The sequence below is a fragment of the Hemitrygon akajei genome, chromosome 7, assembly GCF_048418815.1.
Source record: "Hemitrygon akajei chromosome 7, sHemAka1.3, whole genome shotgun sequence".
Lineage (NCBI taxonomy): Eukaryota > Metazoa > Chordata > Chondrichthyes > Myliobatiformes > Dasyatidae > Hemitrygon > Hemitrygon akajei.
Window position 1 is genome coordinate 177,222,694 of NC_133130.1, and position 23,329 is coordinate 177,246,022.

At 47.6% G+C, this 23,329-nt stretch overlaps 1 protein-coding gene across 3 annotated transcripts in view; it reads left to right on the top strand.

Moving 5' to 3' along the window:
• LOC140731208 (gelsolin-like) overlaps positions 1-21,649 on the top strand; it is an 87,785-nt gene extending 66,136 nt beyond the window's left edge. For all 3 annotated transcript variants that reach the window (XM_073052679.1, XM_073052681.1, XM_073052680.1), the window contains 5 exons: positions 3,718-3,892; positions 5,736-5,857; positions 11,171-11,248; positions 13,003-13,063; positions 20,985-21,649. In XM_073052679.1, coding sequence (XP_072908780.1) covers positions 3,718-3,892; positions 5,736-5,857; positions 11,171-11,248; positions 13,003-13,063; positions 20,985-21,157 — 609 coding nt within the window. In that variant the 3' untranslated portion in view covers positions 21,158-21,649. The remainder of the gene's footprint in view (positions 1-3,717; positions 3,893-5,735; positions 5,858-11,170; positions 11,249-13,002; positions 13,064-20,984) is intronic.
• The last annotated feature ends 1,680 nt before the right edge of the window (positions 21,650-23,329 follow it).

Here is a 23,329-nt window from a genome sequence, read left to right on the forward strand (position 1 = left end):
TGGTTCCCGTGCACTAGTAGCTTTTGGCTGAATCTGACCCTGTTTGTGAGAGAGCGCGTCCTGTGTAACCCTTTGCCAGCTTGACTGAGGAACCAACCTGTTCTTCTCCATCGAAGCTTCCTGAGTGGAAATTGGGCCCAGTGTTTCTCTCCTTGACTACAGACCTCTGGAAAGAGCTGCTAAATGCAGGTCTCTATCCATATTGATCAATCCCTCTGGTTCCCCACCTCCTTGGCTTTTTCTCTCCCCCCCCATGGTCTACTGTCCTCTCCAGTCACATTCCTCAGAGTTAAGGAGGAATTTCTTTAGCCATTGGGTGACGAATCTGTGGAATTCATCGTCGCAGATGGCTGTGGGTGCCAGGTCTTTGGGTATGTTTAAAGCGGAGGTTGAGAGGTTCTTGATGGGTAAGGGTGTCAAAGGTTAAGGGGGAGAAGGCAGGAGAATGGGGTTGAGAGGGGTAATAAATCAGCCATGGTGGGGCAGACTCTGAGCTAAATGCCCAATTCTGTTTGTATGTCTTATGGTCTTCAAGCCTTTACTTCTTCCTCCTATCACTTCCCAGCTTTTCACATCATCCACCTTGTGCCTCAGCTGTTCTCACCTAACACTTGTCAAATTGTACGTCTTCCTCATCCCCGTCTTTCTGGTCCCGATGAAGAATCTCGGCCCGAAATGTCAACTGCCCGTTTCCCTCCATAGATGCTGTCTGGTCGACCGCGTTCCTCCGGCACTTTGTGTGCTGCTCGAGGTTTGCAGCCTCTGTGCGTCAGTGCTTGTAGACTCCGTGGTTGAGTCGGCTGGCGAACCACACCTTCCCTGTTGCAGAACAGGTTGTCGCCTTCCTGCCACACCTTCCCTGTCGCAGAACAGGTTGTCGCCTTCCTGCCACACCTTCCCTGTCGCAGAACAGGTTAAGGGGCTTCCTGCCACAGCTTCCCTGTTTACCACGCAGAGTCATAATTTCCCATCTCCTTTCTGAAGCCCCAGAAGAGACTGGGAGGCAGCTGGTGTCCCAGGAGGGCCGCAGGCTTTTTGTCATCGCTGCTGGCTTGCACTTGGCTTCCCTACACCTGTGGGACGCGCTGAGTGAAATCCCTCGAGGAAACACTCTACCCAGCTGGGATCCCTGCCGCGCAAGTGGGCAGATAACTCTGGAGGCCAAGCCGTTGAGGAGGCAGAGAGTGATGTATCAGTGGAGTTCATTGCCAAGTCACGTTTAAAGCAGAGGTGGTTACACTCTTGTTGAGTCAGAGCATCAGAGTTTATGGGAGAAGGCAGGAGGATGGGGTTGAGAGGGAAAGTAAATCAGCCGTGATCGAATGGTTGAGCAGGCTCTGTGCTGAATGGCCGAATTCAGTTCCTATGTCTTTTGATTTTCTTGGTCCAAACGCTAGATTCAACAATGCCCCCCTTTTAAACCCTGGATGGAGGAGGTCGCCTCCTGTTACCTACTTGCCAACTCTAGCCTCAAATCCTGCTTCCCTCCACTTTCAAATGGGATAGGAGAACCATGGCAGTCCCCACCTCCCTTCCCGTCCCTCCTGCCAGCTCCCCCTTACCGCAGACAGTGAGTCGGGCGTCGGGAATGGATAATTATTTCTAAGTAATTCACAGCTTTCCTTGCAGCACGCACAAAATGCTGGAGGAGCTCAGCAGGTGAAATAAATGGGCAACCTTTTGGGCCAAGGTTCTTCACTGTGACCGGAAAGGAAGGGGGACGAAGCCAGAATAAGAAAGTGGGGTAGGAGGAGGAGTGAAACCATGTCCGGTGGTGGGGGGGGGGGAGGCAGGGAGGTGGTTGGCTGGGGGTGGTGACTGATGTGAGAAGCTGGGAGATGATTGGTTGAAGGGCTGAGGGAGAAGCAATCTGATTGGAGAGGAGAGTGGAGAAAGGGAAGGAGGAGGAGCACCAGAGGGAGGTGATGGGCAGGTGAGGAAACGAGGAGCCGGGCTGGAGAAATGGCAGAAAGAAGGGGAGAAACCGCTGGAGGTCTCACTGCTCTCCCTCTGCTGCACACTGACTCTTCACTCTTTAGCGAGAGCCTCCAGGCCGGGAGAATTAAAGTGATTATTTTTCTGAATAGCTTGGGGGGCATCAGGTGTTGGTGGTTTTGTTTTTAAGGCACAGTCGGTGTTGACCATGGTGACTCGGGGGGTTTCTAAGACATTAATCCCCAGGAAGGGACTGGGACTGAGAGTGACTCCGGGCTTTTGCTGTAGTCTTGCTTTTCATTAGACACAGGTAGTTAACAGCACCCTGAAACAGGCCTTCCATTGGAGGAGCAGATAAAGAAACCAACCAACATCGGGGCAGGTGATTGGGTTGATGGGGGTCATGTGATACATCCAGGGGTGTGTTGAACCGAAGTTAGTGACTCCAAGGCTCTTGAAATGTTTTGTTAGGAGTTAAATCCTAAAGGTATTCTTTGTCAAGTTTGAACAGACAGCATATCCTGAAACCTCAAAGTAAATTAATTATCGAAGAACGTATATGTCACCATATACTAACCTGAAATTCATTTTCTTGTGGGCATTCACAGTAAGACAAAGAAATACAATAGAATCAGTGGGAAACGACACAAAGACTGACAAACAACCAATATGCAAAAGAAGACAAACTGTGCAAGAAACCATAACAAGTAAATAAGTAACACTGAGACCATGAGTTGTGGAGTCCTTGGAAGCTCATGCAGTCAGCTCGGTGTTGAGGTGGGTGAAGTTACCCTCCCTGGTTCAGGAGTCTGATGGTTGAGGGGTAATAACTGCTCCTGAACCTGGTGATGTGGGACCTAAAGGTCCTGTACCTCCTTCCCGAGGTACAGCATGAAGAGAGCGTGGCCTGGATGGTGGGGGTCCCTGATGGTCCTTGTAGATCGCTGCCACTAAAACCCTGCACAACACACAGACTAGTAATGTCTTTGTTTCCCTGGTGGAACTGCGCTGGACAGCTGACCAGTGGAGGAAGGAAATTCTTCAAGAGTTAGCTCCAGCTGCTTCCCCGGAACGGAACTCCACCCTCCAGTTGGGACCATTGCCACGTCACGATCAATGACTCCTCGGGTGAAGGGCATTTTGTTTTGAAGTACGTCCTTTCTCGTAGCGTGTGAGAACTCTTTCTCCATCTCTCAGTAGCTCTGCTATTGGTTGAATGTTGTCACACCTTGCCCGCCTCTGAGGGCAATAGAAGTGTGGGGGGCCGCCAGGCCGGGGACACTGGTGGACGTCGAGTAAAGTTAAATAGAAGGTGTGGGCGGCTATCTAGTTCCCTGTCTGCAGGACAGCAGTTGCCAACTGTATTGAAAAGTGGTGACAATCCTGTGTCTTTCACTGCCACACCTCCCCACCCACCAGCCTCCAATTCGCACATCTTGGGCGATACTAACCATTTTTAAACTGGCTACCCAAAAATACTGTTCTACCTTCAGCTCAACTCTGTTCCTTTACTATCAGCTTCATTCCACTTGGATTACATTTTACGCCCCCTCCCTGAGGATTGAGTCCTCGGGATGTATGGAAGGTTTTTGTTTACGTGGAGCAGCCCTTGCAGTGAGTGGAATTGCGGTTGCCGTGGGAACGGGAAAGAGTTCAGAAGTTCCTGAATTCAGTGGGGGCTAGCTGTCTCGAGGCCAAAGATTCTGGAGTTGAAGTAAGCGTGTGTGTTTACTGCGCCTGAGATTACAGTGATCCTGTGATCGCCGTCTGTCCCCCCTGCAGGTCGACGCTGCGGCTGCCAACCTGAACTCCAACGACGTCTTTGTCCTGAAAACCCCCGGCTCTTCCTACGTGTGGGTCGGCCAGGGAGCCAGTGATGCCGAGAAGCAGGGGGCACAGCAGCTCCTTGACATCCTGGGAGTCAGCGCATCGGAGGTGGCTGAGGGGAGCGAGCCAGGTAGGTGAAGAGCGCCAGGGTCCCACGGCTGGTCCAACCGGGGCTGTTCATCCTAATGGACGGCCATTTTATTTCCAATGCCTTCCCCTTCCGGAACTTGAGGCAGGAAAATAAAGGCGGGGGGGTGGGGGGAAATCAAACCAATCATTCCCAATAGAAGGTGATGAAGAAAATTTTCTCCAGAATCAGGTTTATTATCATAGAAACATAGAAAACCTACAGCACAATACAGGCCCTTCAGCCCACAAAGCTGTGACAAACATGTCCTTACCTGAGAAATTACCTAGGGTTACCCATAGCCCTCTATTTTTCTAAGCTCCATGTATCCATCCAGGAGTCTCTTAAAATACCCTATCGTTTCCGCCTCCACCACTGTTGCTGGCAGCCCATTCCACACACTCACCACTCTCTGAGTAAAAAAACTTACCCCTGACATCTCCACTGTACCTGCTTCCAAGTACCTTAAAATTGTGCCCTCTCGTATTAGCCATTTCAGCCCTGGGGAAAAAGCCCCTGACATATGTCATGTAGTTTTTGTGGCAGCAGTACAGTATAAGACGTAAAAATTATAAAAAGAGTTCAAAGTAAGTTTATTATCAAAGTACACATATGTCACCATATACAACCTTGAGATGAATTTTCTTGCAGTAGAATGAAGAAATACAATAGAATCATTGAAAATCTACACACAAACGCTGACAACCAATTTGCAAAAGAGTGTGTGAATACAAAAGAAAAACGCAATAAGTAAACAATATTGAGACGGTGAACTGCAGAGTCTTTGAAAGTGAGCCTGTGGGTTGTGGAATCAGTTCAGAGCTGAAGTTGTCCACACTGGTTCAGGAGCCTAATGGTTGAAGGGTAATAACTGTTCCTGAAACTGGTGGTTTTGGACCTAAGGCTCCTCTACCTCCTGATAAGAAAAATATAGATTTAAAAAATTAAATAGGTAGTGCTAAAAGAGAGCGAACAACTAGTGAGGTGGCGTTCACGGGTTCATTGTCCAGTTAGAATTCTGATGGTGGAGGGGAAGAAACTATTCCTGAAATATTGAGTGTGTGTCTTTAGGCTCCTGTACCTTCTCTCTGGTAGAAATGAGAAGAGGGCATTCCTGAGTGATGAGGGCCCTTATTGATGGATGCCACCTTTCTGAGACATCAGGGAGGCAAGTGCCCATGACAGAGTTTACAACCCTGCAGGTTATTTCAATCCTGTGCAGTGACGGTGATGCAACCAGTTAAAATGCTCCTCACAGTTTACCTGTAGAAATGTCTTTGGAGGCGTACCAAACCTCTGACTCCTAATGCAGTATAGAAGCTGAATCAGTACATTGGGCCCAGGACACATCTTCAGAGATGTTGACGCTCAGGAACTTGGAAAAAGCCTGGGTGTTTGTTTATGGAAATAACATTGTGTTATACTGTACACTGTGTATTACGCTTTGTGAGCAGGAAGCTGAGATAAACCTTAAGCCTTTTTCTAATCAGTATCACCATTCAATATTATTACAAACCCAATTCATTTGTCCTTCTGACCTTCTCCCCTACATGCCCATGAATTTGCCATGAGTTGCGAGCATCTATGTATTTGTAATGTAAATCATCTTGTTAGATTGACCTTGGTGGAGGTTAAATTGTCAGAACAGCATTGTGGGCCAAAGGATCTGTACTGTGCTGTGATGGTCTATGTTCGATGCCCGGCGTTTTACTTTGGTTATTTCCTAATGCTTCACGGCTTCCTGTGGGCTTTGCAGGACGTTGAGCCCAGCACAGCACAGTTGCTATGCGCAGTCCGTGTGATTCCCCGCGTCGCTCACTCTCGGTTTTCCTCTGATTGATGGCAGGTGAGTTCTGGGACATCCTGGGAGGAAAGGCTGAGTATCGCACATCACCGAGACTGAAGAACAAGATGGACGTTCATCCTCCTCGTCTCTTTGCCTGCTCCAACAAAACGGGTCGTTTCATTGTGAGTTTGACCTGTGCTGCTCCTCTCGGGAGTTTCTGTTGATAATTGTCGTTGTGATGCCGTAGTAACTATGGTAACAGGCAATCTTCATTCTTCATTGGGCCTCCGGTTTTTGCTGTTGTCCATAAACTTGCTAATCAGACCAACAGTGTTCTCATCCAGATTTTTACCATATATGACATGTAGCGGATATCCGTTCCCTGTGCACTCTGCCCGTCGTGGGCCTGGGACTTTGACATAATGGTTCACGTTCGAATTTATTGATCACATTTACAGTGAAATGTGTCATTTGTGTTAACCAACACAAACTAATGATGTGCTGGGGGCAGCCCACAAGCGCAAATCAGAACACAAACAACAAGCCACTTTCTTCCCCACCTCCCACACACACGGACAGTCTTCCGGCACCAGGACAGGACGCTGCACCTCCATTTGTTGGGATTTGACTTCCGGACTTCTGATGGACCTTCATACTGACTCCTGGACTAGCCGATGATGGGGATCCCAGACTCCAGGCTCGTACTCTGGGCACAATGACTGGCTTGTCCTTGGGCCTCCTCCTGCCTCCTGCTCGCGTGGACAGCCGATCCTGGGAGCCACCCACCTGGGATGGGCCTAGCTCCACGTTGCTGGACTTTGAGTGCCTGACCTCTCACTTCCTTTGCATCCCTGTACGTAAGCCCTTACTTGACCCCTAATTCCCCCCACCCCCCCGTTCCCAAAACTATCCCTACAAGCTTAAAAAAACAGCTATGTCTAAGCCACCGCCCGACAGCAGCTACAGCTTGGTGCCATCTTGGACTTCTTCCATTCAAACCCAAGGCAGTGTGGATGGGAGAAGCCTCTCACTTGCACGTAAGGTCGGCCCAAGTACCTTGGGCTTATTGCTTCTCCCCCGGCTGCGTTCGGTTCGCCGACTGACGTTCCCATGTCCCGGCCTGGAGTCTGATTGTGCCAACTTTTGGGAATTCAGTTAAGGAGACAGTATGGTAATCGAGCATAAGTTGGGTGCCAAGACGAAGGGTTTAGTAGGAAATAGCAGAACAAAATCCCAAGGTCAGATGGTACAGGAATTCAGGTGAGCTAAGAGCAAATGAGGCACTGAAACTGGTTTATTACTGTCACTTCAGTTTATTATTATACAATGGAAAACTTGTCTTGCACCATTTGGTCTGTTAACCCATCAAGTCTTCTGCCATTCCATCAAGGGTGATTTACTTTCCTTTTTCAACTCTGTTCTCCTGCCTCCTCCCCGTAACCTCTGATGTTCTGACTAATCGCGAAAGTATCAGCCTCCACTTTAAATATACTCAATGACCTGGCCCCCACAGCTGTCTGTGGCAAAGAATCCCCCAGATACATGTCCTACCCCGCTAAAGAAATTCCTCCTGGTCTCCGTTCTAAATGGACGTCCCTCTAGTCCACGGGTTCCCAACCTTTTTAATACCGTGAACCAATACCATTAAGCAAAGGGCCTGCGGAGCCCAGCTTGCGGACCCCTGCTCTAGTCCGAGGCTGTGCGTCTGGTCCCTAGAGTCACAGCGCATTGAGCTGGAACAAGGCGGAACTCTAACACTGCAGGATAAAGTGTAAAATCTGCCGGAAGTGTGCAGCACGGGTAAAGCAAGGTCATAGTGGTGACGCCGAGAGTCCAACTTAGCGAACGAGAGTCTGACAACAGTGGGACAGAAGCTGTCCTGGAGCTCGATGGTGGTCCCTTCAGCCCGTTGTATCTTCTGCCCGATGGGGGGGTGGGATGTTTGATGATGCTGCCGGCTTTACTGAGGCAGTGAGAAGTATAGACAGTCTGTAGAGGAGAGGCTGGTTCCCATGATGTGCCGGAGGATGGTGGCTTCAAGCATGTAGAGTGAATATTAAATGTGGCTCAGGGAGGTAAAGCTTTGGGTGGGGGGGGGGGGGGGGGTGGGAATTTAACTTGTGGCTGCAGGGTGCACAGGCAGAGGTGGAAAGCCGAGCTTTTGGCAGGTGGGCCTGTCCAGTTTGATGGAGCAAGCTGTGTGACCCTCCACACACCTGTGAGCACCGAGCCTGCCCCCCATCATTGAGAACAAGCTGGGGATGGCTGCGGAGGGGAGGGGGTGGTCACCCACCTCTCTGTGGACTGTGGATTTGCGAAGAGGGTGTGGAGAAGGCTGCGAGGGTCCTTTTCACCTTAGTTCATCCCAAGCAACTGTGGGGCGGAGGACTCCAGTCTATGGGCTGTTCCCGGGGTCACACAAGGATCGTCGACTCTGAAAGACTCCTTTCACCTGCTCGAAACTTGATGGTCTTCCTGCACGCTGAGATGCCCATAAGGGAATGCTGTTGACCGGCACGGTCCAGACTGCAGGAGGACCCAATGAAACTCTGTGTAGCCAATGCAAAGGCTCCATGGCTCAGGAGCACAGTCTGTCTCCTTCCACTGCCCATGAAGGGGCTGCGTGGGGAAGCTTCTCCAAGATTGAAATGATTTATCATCCCAGGGTGGCAATGGTATGGTTTTATGAAAAAATGATGTTACCTCTAAATGTACTGGCATAAAAAAAGAAAGAAATGCTATTTATTCATTTTTTTTAAAAAAAGCATAAGTGTGTTCTGGAAATTTAAAAGAAAGGGCTCTTGGGCTGAGATTCTGCAGCTGATGGAAATCTTGAGCAACACACACAAAATGCTGGAGGATCTCAGCAGGTCAGGCAGCATCTGTGGAGAGGAATAAACAGTCGACATATTGGGCCGAGGAAAAGAAGGGTTCCTTTCCAGTCCTGATGGAGGGCCCCAGCAGAAAATGTCGACTGTTTATTTCCCTCCATAAATGCTGCCTGTCCTGCTGAGCTCCTCCAGCATTCTGTGAGTCTTAACTTGAGCGGATTCATTGTCTGAACCTGGAACAAGTCGGAGGAGAGGCAAACCCTAGGCCACAACTCTGCCAAGTCGTGAGCCCGGCCTGATCACCTGATGTCAGTAGTGGAATCATTGAGGTAGTCTGTAGGTGCTGATCTGTTTGCTAGATGTTGTCTACCTCTCCGGTCTGGTGACGTTTCAGAAAGAGCCGCGCTCCATCGTAATTAGTAAAGGTGGTATTTTCAGGGCTGCATCCTTCGAGAGGTAATGGGACAAGGGTTTGTTACTGGAGTGATTCAGTTCTGGTGACTGTGTGTAAGCTTAGGGTGATACGGTATCGTAGTGATTACCACAACGCTTTACAGGCGATCCGGGTTCAATTCCTGGTGCTGCATATAAATTCAGCCCATGACCGTGTAGGTTTCCTCCCACAGATCCAAGGCATACTGATCGGTAAGTTAATTGGTCTCTGTAAATTGTCCCATGATTAGGCTGGGATTAATTTGGGGGTTTTCTGGGCGATGTGGTTTAAAGGGCCTATTCTACTTCATGCTGTAGTTTAATAATAACTCAAACTAGTTTGGCTGGAAAGGAGAAATAACATATGGTCTCTGTCATGACTTGCAATAAACCAGTGTGATGAGAGTGTGCTGTGATTACAGCACGTTACCATGACGATAATCTTCCTGTACAAGAAGGGTGGTGTCAGCCGTAGCACTGTTTACATGCTGGTCATTCAGATTTAGATTTGTCACCTGTATCAAAATGCAGTGAAACTCGTCACTTGCCTTAACAATCAACACAATCTAGGGATGTGTTGGGGGCAGCCTGCGAGAGTCACCACTCGTACTGCCATCAAAGTAGCATGCCCACAAAGCTCTGCAGAACACAACAAGCAACAAAACAGTAACAGCAAAACAAGCCCCTGTTCCTTCCCCTCACCCATGTACATGTACAGGCCCCCATCTCCGGTACAGGCCCCCAACTGCGGTACAGGCCCCCATCTCCGGTACAGGCCCACAACTGCGGTACAGGCCCCTATCTCTGGCACAGGCCCCCAACTGCGGTACAGGCCCCCATCTCCGGTACAGGCCCCCATCTCCCAGGCTTCGATTTCAAACTTCCAATCAACCCTTGGTTTCCCATCTTCAGTATCCACCCCCGGACTAGCTGACGATGGGACGCTGAACTCTGGACACCAACTCCAGGCGGGCTGACTGACCAGCCCTCATGCCGCCTGCCCACACAGATGTCCGATCCTGGGACACCCCGATGTCCTTCCTCACCTATCCATGGCGCTGGCCTTTGAGCAGAGGCCGTAACTTTGGATGTCCTTGGTCACTCGTCCACGTTGCTGGACTTCATGAACAGAGGCCTGGACTCTGTCTGTCCTTCACCTGACCACGTCACTGGATTTTGAGTGCAGAGCGGAGGCCACCACATCTTTGATCCTAGTTCCTAATCTGACCACTAACTCCTCTTAATCCCCTAAACTATCCCTACAAACTTAAAAGTTTTGTGGCACCTGAACAGTGCAATACATAAAACATGACCCAGATAAGTGTGAGGTGATTCATTTTGGTAGGTCAAGTATGATGGTAAAATATAGTATTAATGATAAGACTTTTGGCAGTGTGGAGGATCAGAGGGATCTTGAGGTCCGGGTCCATAGGACGCTCAAAGCTGCTGTGCAGGTTGACTCTGTGGTTAAGAAGGCATACGGTGCATTGGCCTTCATCAATCGTGGGATTGAGTTTAGGAGCCGAGAGGTAATGTTGTAGCTATATAGGACACTGGTCAGACCCACTTGGAGTACTGTGCTCAGTTCTGGTTTCCTCACTACAGGAATGATGTGGAAGCCATAGAAAAGGAGGAGATTTACAAGGTTATTGCCTGGATTGGGGAGCACGCCTTATGAGAATAGGTTGAGTGAACTTGGCCTTTTTTCCTTGGAGCGATGGAGGATGAGAGGTGACCTGATAGAGGTGTATAAGATGATGAGAGGCATTGATCATGTGGATAGTCAGAGGCTTTTTCCCAGGGCTGAAATGGCTAACACGAGAGTGCACAGGGTTAAGGTGCTTGGAAGTAGGTACAGAGGAGATGTCAGGGTTAAGTTTTTTACGCAGAGAGTGGTGAGTGCATGGAATGGGCAGCCAGCAACGGTGGTGGAGGCGGATACGATAGGGTCTTTTAAGAGACTTCTGGACAGGTATATGGAGCTCAGAAAAATAGAGGGCTATGGGTAACTCTAGGTAATTTCTAAGGTAAGGACATGTTTGGCACAGCCTTTTGGGCCGAAGGGCCTGTATTGTGCTGTAGGTTTTCTATGTTTCCATAACATCTATGTACAAAAAGAGGAAAAGAATTACAAAGTTGTGTTCTCAGCTATTCAGAAATCTGATGGCAGAGGAGAAGGGGTCCCTCTGGAAATGCTCTGTAATTTCTCGCTGTCTTTGTGCCCTCTCTTAGATCGAGGAGGTTCCTGGTGAGCAGACGCAGGACGACTTGGCCACTGATGATGTCATGATCCTTGACACGTGGGACCAGGTGAGGTTAATGGTTGACTTTTGGACTTGTTCATATTCCACCCCCCCCCCCCCCACTACATGGGGCAGACTTTGAAAGGTCCTTCAGAAGCTCAAAGTGAAAAGGTGTGGATTTGCTCTCTGGGTCAAATGGGGCACCAACTGTGAACTTGGAGCGAACAAGATCTGATCCCCTCTCGACACTGGAGCTGCCCCTGTCATTGACTGCCCTGTGCTGCCAGTGCAGGAAATTTTAGAAGCAGTATATCAGATATTGATTATATCAGGAGGATCTGTTTGCGTTGAGGGTAACACAGCCCGGGTACTTGAGCGCTTACCTCAAAAAGCCCATTGAATGTCTTATGTGTTTTAACATAAAAGGATGATCTGCTTAAAGTTCAGTGGTGTGTGGGGTTCATATCTGCCTAGAATTCAGCAGGTCATGTTGTTTCCTCAACATTGACTGCAGAGGTTTTGGGGGGTGAGCGATTTCAGCTGTAGGATTATTGTGGGGAAATGGGGATTGTCCCCCTAAGGAAGAAGATCTGGCTGAAGTAGAGGTCAGGACTGCAAGATGGAGAGGGGGAATTCTCCCCAATGTAGAGAGTAGCTAGTGGAGATTTGAAACTCTAGTAGCGAGGGTGAGGAGCAACCTCTTTCACTCATCACTATGATTTGGACCGGGTGGTGGAAATGGAAGTGGTCAAGATCAAGGAAATTAAAACCGTAACGCACAGGAGTAGAATTAGGCCATTTGGCCCATTGAATCTGCTCCACCTTCCATCATGGCTGATTTATTATCTCTCAACACATTCTCTTGCTTCTCCCTATGACCTTTGCTCCTTACTAATCAAGAACCTACTAGCCTCCACTTTAAGTATACCCAACGACTTTGGTCTCTACGGCTGTCTGTGAGAAAGAATTCCACAGATTCACCACTCTGTAGCTAAATAAATTCCTCCTCATGTCTGCTCTAAAGGGATGTCTTTGTATTCTGAAACTGTGCCCTCTGGTCCTAGCCACCCCCACTGTAGGAAACAATTTTACAGATACTTGTGAGAGATGTTGGAGAGGGAAGGTAAGGGCTGTTCTATTTGGAGCCAATGGGGAGACAGTCCATAAGCTATAATTTGTCCTTTGTGGTGTAACATCAGATGTCATTCTCCCAATTTGGGAAAGATGTACAATAACAGTTTTCCTATCACCACTTGAAATCCTGCCCCAAAATAAAATAACTCTTGCTTTAGTTGCAATGACATATTTCTGTTCCAAAGGGTTGGTCTCCTCCAAGGACCACAGTTTATTATTGAGGTGATGAAGAAAACTGACTGTACATTCAATGTGAATGTTGCAATGAAATATCTCGGCTAAACTTCTAGAGAAGATAATGTTGCAAGAACCAACATTGTCTGCATTGCTTTTTTTCCCCCAAGTTCAAGATGATCCATCTCCAGAGCAAATGGTTGGACTGCAGGGTGGGGCATCTTTTTAAATTGCAACTAATTGAATTTTTAGGTCCAAAAGACCAAGTTGAGCCAAAAGCATTGGTGACTCGATAGGCTGAAGGGCCTGTTACATTACAGTCTGTCTTATTCCGTGTTTATCTCTCTCCTGGCACCTGAGGGAGCATCTTTTTTTGCTTGTTTCAATGGGCTCTGATACTTGATGGTGGGGACTGATTAACAAGTGTTACACCATTGAAAAGTACAGCCCAGTACGAGCCCTTCGGCCCATTATGTTGTGCTGACTCTTTAACCTACATTTTCTCTTCTCCAGGTCTTCATCTGGATTGGTAACGATGCACAGGAAGAGGAAAAGTCGGAGGCTGTGGCATCAGGTGAGGACTTTGGGATCACCTGATTTCCCTCGTGTCCATCTCTTTGTGCAGCTCTAGTGAGATGAGGGGTTGAGGTCGTGTGGTCAGATGGAGACCAAGTTGCTGGGCAACGGCTTGATGTAAATTCACGGGGGGGGGGTAAAATGGTTGCTGTGGAGAAGACGGTATGCATCTGGGAAGCGGTGAGACTGTGGTCTGCTCTGAATGATCCCTACTTAGAAGGATGTTGAAGGAGACACGAGGTTATCCACAGCAAAGTCTCTTTGCTTGGAAATATGCAGCCAGTTGCAATGGGTTAATCTAGGACAGGGGTTCCCAACTTTTTTTTAATACGCCATGAACCATTACCATTAAGCAAGGGGTCTGTGGAGCCCAGGTTGGGAACGCCTGAGTTGTCTGTGTGGAGTTTGCACATTAATATAGAACAGATGTGAGAGGGATCATTGACAATGCTATGGGTACGTAGTGCTCCTGATAAATATTAGATAAATAGTTATTGTAGCATTTATTAAATAAGATGATTTTTTTTGGAGTTTTTTTCACGATTTGGGTAGGGAGTATCTCTTTCAGTGTGGAATAGTGCCAAGTCAGGTGTGGTTTAGTCTGGTATGGTGCTTCCCATGTCAGTGAAAAGAGACCTGCCTAAGCCCCCATACACGGTGGTTATGTCCTGAACGTTGTTGCCTCCAGGTGTGGGTGGAGAAACCTTCAGGCACTTCATCTTAGTGATTATGTTAAAAGAAAGTGGATTGGGCAGGCCGGGGACTAATGTAGTCTTGGTGGTCTGTGTGGTTTCTTTCTGCACCACAAGGATCTTGTGGGTTGGAACACTTCAGCCAATCGGCCAGCACACATCTGCAACCACTCAACTCTCACTATTTCCCACACCGGTCCCCTGAGACCTGGGGTATTTCGAAATGATGTGTGGTTCTGTAGCCTTGAAGACCGTTAAACTTTTGTGAAGCATCCTGTGGTTGGTGGTGCGAGGGGCATTCTGTCTGTATGCAGCCCTTTCACAGCCCTCGCCAAGCATGGACCAGACAGGTTCCTGCATCCCAGTCTGGCCTCTCACATTCAGCCTCTGTGTCCACGTTGTCTTTAGAACATAGCATGGGAACAGGCCCTTTGCCTCAATGTTGTACTGAATGAGTGAAGCTCATAATCAAACACCTAACTAAACAACATACTGTGTCCATACCTTTCCATTCTCTACACATTCGCGTGTCTATCAAAGAGCCTCTCGTACATCTCCATTACCAACCCTGTCAGTACATTCCAGGCTCCCGACACTGTTTTAATAAACAAACTTGTCCAACTCATCTCCTTCAAGCCTGCCCCCAAACTTAAAAACATGCCCTCTACCCTAGTATTAGACATTTCACCCCTGCGAGAAGGAGTTCAACAGTCTACTCGATTCGTGCCGCTCGTACAGTTCAGTTGGGTCTGCTTTCAGCTCTGTCATTCTAGAGAAAACAACCCCAGTTTGTCCAGCCTCCTAGCACATCCAGGCATGCTAGGATACCTCCTCTACACCCCTCCAAAGCCTTCACACCCGTCCTATAATGGAATGGCCAGAAATGAATGCAACACTCCAGATGTGACCTAACCCAGAATTTTATAAAGCTACAGCACAGCTTCCTGTCGTTTGAGCTCAGTGCCTCGGCTAACAAAGGCAACTGTGCCATATGCCACCGCTAACCGCCGTCCACCTGCGCAGTTACTTTCGGGGAGCTGTGGAATTGGAGCCCCAAGGTCCCTCTGCTCATTAACATTGTACTGTCATTTACATTTGATCTCCCAAAGTGCAACATTTCACATTAAACTCCATCTGCCATTTCTCTGCCCGTACCTGCAACTGATCTACATCCTGCATTTGGCAATCTTCTTACACCATCCACAGCTCCGTCAGCTGCTTTCACTTTGCATTATTACCTGACAACGTTAGAGTCCATTTGAGCCACGGGGTTTAAATATGACACACGGCAACCACAGTCCTCTACTTGTTTCCCTGTAATTTATTATCTTCCTCTGTCCATTAATACCCTCTGCTCAATTCAAGAGTGGTAAAAAAACTAGCCTGTGTGTCATGAGGATGTGGGTGGCTACCCAAAATTTCCCTTACCACTGGTGACCCCTTTGGTGTGTGCAAAGTAGCACTCAAGTCCCTTCTATAAGAGCCCGTGCTTCGGGAATCCCCTACTCTGCAACATCAGTAACCACGGAAGGTGGTTGGTTGTGAGCGCAGCGTTGTTCTGTAAGCCGTATGTTAGTTGCTGTAAAACTGAAGAGCTGGGAATGGAAATGGAACATGTCTGCACAGCTCCCTGGCCTTCCCTTCGGGTCAATAAGCAGGTAAAAATCTCCTGCTGCTTGGAGAAAATCCCACTTTTGCAATCTTGGTCTCTGTCGTGCAATCCGGCTTGTTCAAAGTAAATGTATTGCCGATGATGCAGTAGGGTTTTTCAGGAGACTCTTGGATAAGTACATGGAGGACTATGCAGAAGTGAAGTTCTAGAGTAGCTTACATGGCTGGCACAACATTGTGGGCTGAAGGGCCTGTACTGTGTTGTAGATTTCTATGATTTCTGTGTCTCCATATACAGCCCTAAGATTCACTTTCTTGTGGGCATTCACAGTAGAGCAAGGAAATGCGATAGATTCAATGGGGGAAGGGGGAACAACTACGTACAGACTACAAACAAATAATGTGCAAAAGAAGACAAACTGTGCAAGCACAAAAAACTGTAATTACAATAACTGAATAGTGGGTAGGTAATACTGAGAACACGAGTTGTAGGGTCTGTAGCAGGGGTAGGCAACCTACCAGATCCGGCCTGCGAAGGTATTTTGACCAGCTGCGAGCAAATATTGGGATGCTATGCTTATCTGGCCCATGAGCGATTTTTCCTTATTCTGAGTGTTTCACGCGACCACACTGATGGACGTGCATGGCATCTTGTTACACTGGCCCCAGGTTTCGTTTCAAATCAAACACTAGTATATAAGAATGACGGGAAAGCAGACTACCTTATTAATATGTATTAGATACTCTCCATGCACGCGCAGGTTTTCAGATGGGATCGTTCAAATTTATAAACAGAAACAGCGTCACTGTTTTAACAAGAAATCCATACTAAATATCCAGATATTTACATGTGCTACGATACTTGTTGAATAACTCGTGTTTCAAAATAAAATCAAAGAAAAAAATTCCAGTGGCAATGAATGCAAAACACAGGAAGGTCGACACTGAGTGCCGAAATTTCCAAGACACTTGGACACTAGATTACTTCTTCATCGAGCAAGCTGGGAAACCAGTTTGTCTCATTTGCCTAGAAAATGTTGCTGTGAAGAAGGTGGCAAATATCAGGCGACATTATGAGACCAGCCATAGTGGAAATATGGTCCAAGAATTGAGAGAAGAGTTTTCATCTCATTTTGCTGATTTTCGCTTGCACGCAAATGAGTTCAAGCTGTTTGCTACTCCATTTGACGTGGAAGTGGACACTGCATCAGAAATTTTTCAAATAGAATTGATTGAGATGCAGTGTGACGAAATACTGAGATTGAAATTTCATTCTGAAGACGTGTCAGTGCTTGACTTCTGTAGAAAATATATTCATCCAAGTGGGAAGTATCCTAACTTAGTGGACCATGCAAAAAAGATAGATAGATAGATAGATACTTTATTCATCCCCATGGGGAAATTCAACATTTTTCCAATGTCCCATACACTTATTGTAGCAAAACTAATTACATACAATACTTAACTCAGTAAGAATATGATATGCATCTAAAATCACCCTCTCAAAAAGCATTAATAATAGCTTTTAAAAAGTTCTTAAGTAGTTTACTTAAATACATTGAGTCCTAACCCCAGCACTTTAACATATCTTACTCCTGGCGGTTGAATTGTAAAGCCAAATGGCATTGGGGAGTATTGATCTCTTCATCCTGTCTGAGGAGCATTGCATCGATAGCAACCTGTCGCTGAAACTGCTTCTCTGTCTCTGGATGGTGCTATGTAGAGGATGTTCAGGGTTTTCCATAATTGACCGTAGCCTACTCAGCGCCCTTCGCTCTGCTACCGATGTTATACTCTCCAGTACTTTGCCCACGACAGAGCCCGCCTTCCTTACCAGCTTATTAAGACGTGAGGCGTCCCTCTTCTTAATGCTGCCTTCCCAACACGCCACCACAAAGAAGAGGGCGCTCTCCACAACTGACCTATAGAACATCTTCAGCATCTCACTACAAACATTGAATGACGCCAACCTTCTAAGGAAGTACAGTCGACTCTGTGCCTTCCTGCACAAGGCATCTGTGTTGGCAGTCCAGTCTAGCTTCTCGTCTAACTGTACTCCCAGATACTTGTAGGTCTTAACCTGCTCCACACATTCTCCATTAATGATCACTGGCTCCATATGAGGCCTAGATCTCCTAAAGTCCACCACCATCTCCTTGGTCTTGGTGATATTGAGACGCAGGTAGTTTGAGTTGCACCATATCACAAAGTCCTGTATCAGTTTCCTATACTCCTCCTCCTGTCCATTCCTGACACACCCCACTATGGCCGTGTCGTCAGCGAACTTCTGCACATGGCAGGACTCCGAGTTATATTGGAAGTCTGATGTGTACAGGGTGAACAGGACCGGAGAGAGTACGGTTCCCTGCGGCGCTCCTGTGCTGCTGACCACCGTGTCAGACCTACAGTCTCCCAACCGCACATACTGAGGCCTATCTGTCAAGTAGTCCACTATCCAATCCACCATGTGAGAGTCCACTCCCATCTCCGTTAGTTTGTGCCTTAAGATCTTGGGCTGGATGGTGTTAAAGGCACTAGAGAAGTCCAGGAATGTAATCCTCACAGCACAACTGACATCATTGTTTGGCAGCACTTCTCTGTGTGAGCAATTATTTTCAAAATGAAGCACACCAAGAACATTTGAGAACAAGATTGACTGATGCCCAACTGGATAATGTCTTGCTCTTGGCATCAACAAGTCTGACACCCAATATTGAGAAGCTTTCAAGCAACAAACAGCATCAAGTTTCACATTGATTTAATGACTGTTTGCATTAAAATTTTCTTTTTTATTATACTTACCACCATTCAATGCATCATGTTCATACGTTTTATGTTTAAAGATTCTTTGTGTCCTTAGATTCAAAAGATGCCTTGATTGAAATAAATTGCAACTAAACTGAGTTCTTTGATTACTAATTGGCATCCTTGGTTAAACACAAATGATTTTCTAGCATGTGTTATTCATTAATTTTAAAACATAACTAGTTGTATTTAAATGGATAATTCCCATATTTCAAGTTTTTTTATGGCATTTATCTGGCCCACTGTCTGCTCATTAATATGCGATCCAGCCCACAGAGGCAAAAAGGTTGCCAATCCCTAGTCAATAGGTTTGTAGGGTCTATAGATTTCTAAGGTCTATTGGTCCATAGGGTCTATAGGTTTGTGGAGTCCTTATAAGTGAATCCATAGCTTGTGCATCCGTTAGTCTCGTGAGACCATGGATTTGCGCCTTGGAAGGTTTCCAGGGCGCAGGCCTGGGCAGGGTTGTATGGGAGACCGGCAGTTGCCCAAGCTGCAAGTCTCCCTTCTCCAAGCCACCAATGTTGTCCAAGGGAAGGGCATTAGTACCCATACAGCTTGGCACCAGTGTCGTCACAGAGCAATGTGTGGTTTAAGTGCCTTGCTCAAGGACACAACACGCTGCCTCAGCTCGAACCACTGACCTTCAGATCACGAGAGCGATGCCTTATGCACTAGGCCACAGTTGGCGCGTGGCAGCGTGTTGTGTCCTTGAGCAAGGCACTTAACAACACATTGCTCTGCGACGTCACCGGTGCCAAGCTGCTTGGGTCCTAGTGCCCTTCCCTTGGACAACATCGGTGGCGTGGAGAGGGGAAGGCCAGCAGCTTGGGCAACTGCTGGTCTCCCATACAACCCTGCCCAGGCCTGCGCCCTGGAAACCTTCTTTGTGTTGGCATGTGGCCAAGTGGTTAAGGCGTACCAGTTATCTGAAGGTCGCTAGTTCAAGCCTTGGCTGAGGCTGCGTGTGCTGTCCTTGAGCAAGGCACTTAACCACACATTGCTCTGCGACGACACCGGTGCCAAGCTGTATTGGTCCTAATGCCCTTCCCTTGGACAACATCGGTGGCGTAGAGAGGGGAGACTTGCAGCTTGGGCAACTGCCTGTCTTCCGTAAAAGAAAAACAAACTAACTTTGCCCAGGCTTGCACCCTGGAAACTTTCCAAGGTGCAAATCCATGGTCTATCAAGACTAACGGAGGCCTACACACATAGCTTGTGCTCAGAGTTGTGCTGAGTGTAGTTGTCCACACCGTTCAGGGGCCTGACGGTTTGAGGGTAATAAGTTCCTCAACCTGGTGGTGAGTGACCCAGGGCTCCTGTACCTTCTCCCAAGTGGCAGCAGCAAGAAGAGAGCATGGCCTGGGTTGTGGGGGTTCTCGATGGTGGATGCTGCTTTCTTGTGGCAGCGCTCCTTGTCGATGTGCTCAGTGGCGTGTCTTAATGAGCTGAGATGTTTATAGCTGTGGCCGCAGAAGGGAGCTCCTGATCCCAGTTTGCCATCCTGCGAGCGTGTGCTAGATGCAGTGAGCCCACGGACTTTGTCCCCAGGTAGATCGAGGCCCCAGTGAACGATCTGCCAACATCTCAAGTCGCCATTTTGCGCAAAACAATGGAGTTGGTGCCCATCTCCAGTTTCCACTGCTTTGTCCCACTTCAAATCAACTTTATTATCATGTGCACAGGTACAGGGGGGCAGTGGAATGCTTTACAGTGCCTACAGTCGGGGTTCGATACCCACTGCTGTCTGTAAGGCTGCTCTCCCCGTGACCGTGTGGGTTTCCTCTAGGTGCTCTGGTTTCCTCCCAAATACCAGAGACGTAGGTTAGTAAGTTGCAGGTGTGCTGTGTTTGCACTGGAAACATGGTGACACTTGCAGGCTTCCCCAGCACATCCGCGGACTGTGGTCATCGAACCAAACGACGCATTCTGTCCTACATTTCAATGTGCGTGTAGCAATTAAGGTTCATCTTTACGATGGAAAACTTCCTTGCCATGATATCACAGACGCACGGGCACTGCCGACAGCACAAAGTATAAATTGTACAAGGGAGGGAGGGAGGGAAACGGCTGGATTACATGTCACTGGGTGCACGCAGGTAGGTTTCCGTTGCTGAGGTAGGGTTGGGGTCCTGTAGGTCATTTCGAGAGTCTGGTGGTTGCCAGCAAATAGCTGTTCCTGAACCTGGTGGTGTGGGGCTTTGGGCTCCTGGACCTCCTGCCTGACAAAAGCAGTGAGAAGAGAGCATGACCCAGATGGTTGGGGTCCTTGATCCTGAGTCAGCAGCTCCAGTAAAGTGTCAGTGGTGGGGAGGGCTGTGTTCGTAACCCTCTGCAGCCTCTCGTGTTACTGTGTGTTGGAATTGCTGCAGCCAGTAATACAGCCATTACTTTTAAAGATAAAGATTGTCACTGTTTGTCATGTGCACCAAAATTTGCAGTGAAATGAGTTGTGTCAGGGGCCAGCACGGTTGGAGAATGTACTGGGGGTCGCCTGGTAGCGTCACCATGCTTCCAGTGCCAACATAGCTTGTGCATAACTTACTAGCTCCCACCTGTATGTCCTTGGAATGTGGAGGAAAGCAGAGCACTCCGAGGTCACAGAGAACGTACGAACTCCTTACGGTGGTGGGAATCGAATCCCTAAAGCATTACACTGATCAGCATATCTCACAGAAGTTACTGTGTCTGGTGGCCTTGAGAGTCTAAGGGAGCAAAGAAGCCAGCCACTTCGTGATTGCAATTGTGTGTTGAGATGTTAATGTGGAATCTTTTTGGTACCTGATCTATTTTTTTTCCCCTTTCTCGCAGCTAAAGTTTATATTGAGACCGATCCAGCCAACAGGGATCGGCGGACGCCGATCATGATCGTCAAGCAGGGCTTTGAGCCTCCTTCGTTCACCGGCTGGTTCCTCGGCTGGGATTATGATTACTGGAGCATGGATCCCCTCCAGCGGGCCATGGCAGACCTTGAAGTGGAATAACCTGCCGGGCGCATTGTCCGTACTTTGCACTTTCATTCTGGCTTTGCGTGGCTTTGGTGGCGGGGTGGGGGGGGGGGGGGGGAGTGGAAAAAGGTTTCGTCGGCAAAGAGCTCTGCTTATTCCTCACATTTTAAAAAAAGATTTGCTGAGCAATATTTATGCCACGCACTGGCACTTGTTAAACAGCATCTTATGCTTCCCACATAAAGGTTGCAAAGTTTGGAGCAGATTGGGATCTTGTTTCTGTTGGGTTGATTTGAGTTTGACATTAATGTGTCAGTGGTAGTTCTGCAAAAGAAAAAATGCATAACTCTCACTTGTAACATTCTAAAGCACTTTGGCCCGGTAATATTTGTGTTATTGCAATAATGCAGGAAATGGGCCCACTAACTTATGAAATGTAAGATCCCATAAACAGCGGCAAACAGGAGCATTGAGTGATACTGGTTGAATGAAGACTATATATTCAATAAAATTTTGGAATGTCTGAAATCACTGTGGCTGTTGCGTCTCATTAAAACTGAGAAACACTGAATCAGTAGCTGGGAATAAGTCTTTATTCGTAGAGCAGAGAATACAAGAGAATATCACTCTCCTAACACAATGTTTTTGTATTTCTTCAACACTAAGATGACAATAAATGACAACTTCAATTGCTGTGTTCCCCTACTTGTACTTTAACATTTTGGGTATAGTTGTGTAAATTTATAGACTTGCGTATTTACAATGGCGGCACATCCTACCTAGCGGTGATTATTCAATACAGCTGTCTGATCCAAAAGCCAGACACTGCCTTTTGTTCAGTGCCAAAGGATATGCTACTAAGCAGAAGGTTGAGTGAGGAACAAGCTCCGTCTTGAACTGTGCCTTAAGTGGCAGGAATACACCCTCCACAATGTGCTAATGACAGGAGCGTTCATCAAGTGCCTCTCCCTAAATAGTTGCAGTGGGACAGAATCAGAATGGCCCACACCTACGTAGACATAGAAGCAGAATTAAACCATTTGGCCCATTGAGTCTGCTGTGCCATTCCATCATGACTGATTTACTATCCCCCTCAACCCCAATTCCCTGTAACCTTTGACACCAATACTGGTCAAGAACCTGTCAACTGATGGCTTGACCTCCACAGCCATCGATGGCAATGAATTCCACAGATTCACCACATTCTGGCTGAAGAAATTCAACCTCATCTCTGTTCTAAAGGAGCATCCGTCTATTCTGAGGCTGTGTCATCTGATCTGAGACTCCCCCCATCTATAGGAAATGTCCACTCTATTCTGGACCTTTCAATATTTGATAGGTCTCAATGAGATTCCCTCCACCTCTCCCCATTCTTCTAAGCTCCAAGGAGAACAGGCAGAGCCATTATTAACCCTTTCATTTGAGATCACTGATTGGTTTCAATAGTCACAAAGCATCAGCTGGAAGTTAAATAGTTTGCAGGTTTTCGAGTCAGAAGTGAAACAGGTCTGTGGGCCCAACATCCAGGCCCACCCAGCCAATCCCAGTTGCTCATGTTTGGTCCGTAAACCTCTAAACTCCTCCAACATGTGAATGAGGAATGAAGACCGGCTCGGCCCAATCAACATCAATGGGTCTACGGTTGTGAGGGTGAGTAGTTTCGAGTTCCTTGGTATACACATCATCGATGATCTCACCTGGACTGTACACACTGGCTTTGTGGCAAAAAAGCACAGCAGCATCTCTTCCAGCTCAGGCGACTGAAGAAATTTGGCATAGGCCCCCAAATCCTCAAGACTTTCTACAGGGGCACCATTGAGAGCTGTATCACTGCCTGGTATGGGAACTGCACCGACCTTGATCACTGGCTACTGCAGAGAGTGGTACGGACAGCCCAGCACATCTGTGGATGTGAACTTCGCTCCATTGAGGACATTTATAGCAGCAGGAGCAGAAAGAAGGGCTGGAAGATCATCAGCGACACCAGTCACCCCCCCCAATCACTACCACAGTATTAAAACCAGGACCAAAAGGCTACAGAACAGCTTCTTTCTACAAGCCATTAGACTTTTAAATTCAAATACCTGTACATTGCAAAGGAGTCATAATGCAAAGATTTTTACTCCCTCACATTGTGGGATGGATGTAAGATTTAAATAAATTCTAATTCTAACTTATTTCCAGAAGACCAATTCTCATTTCTGTTAA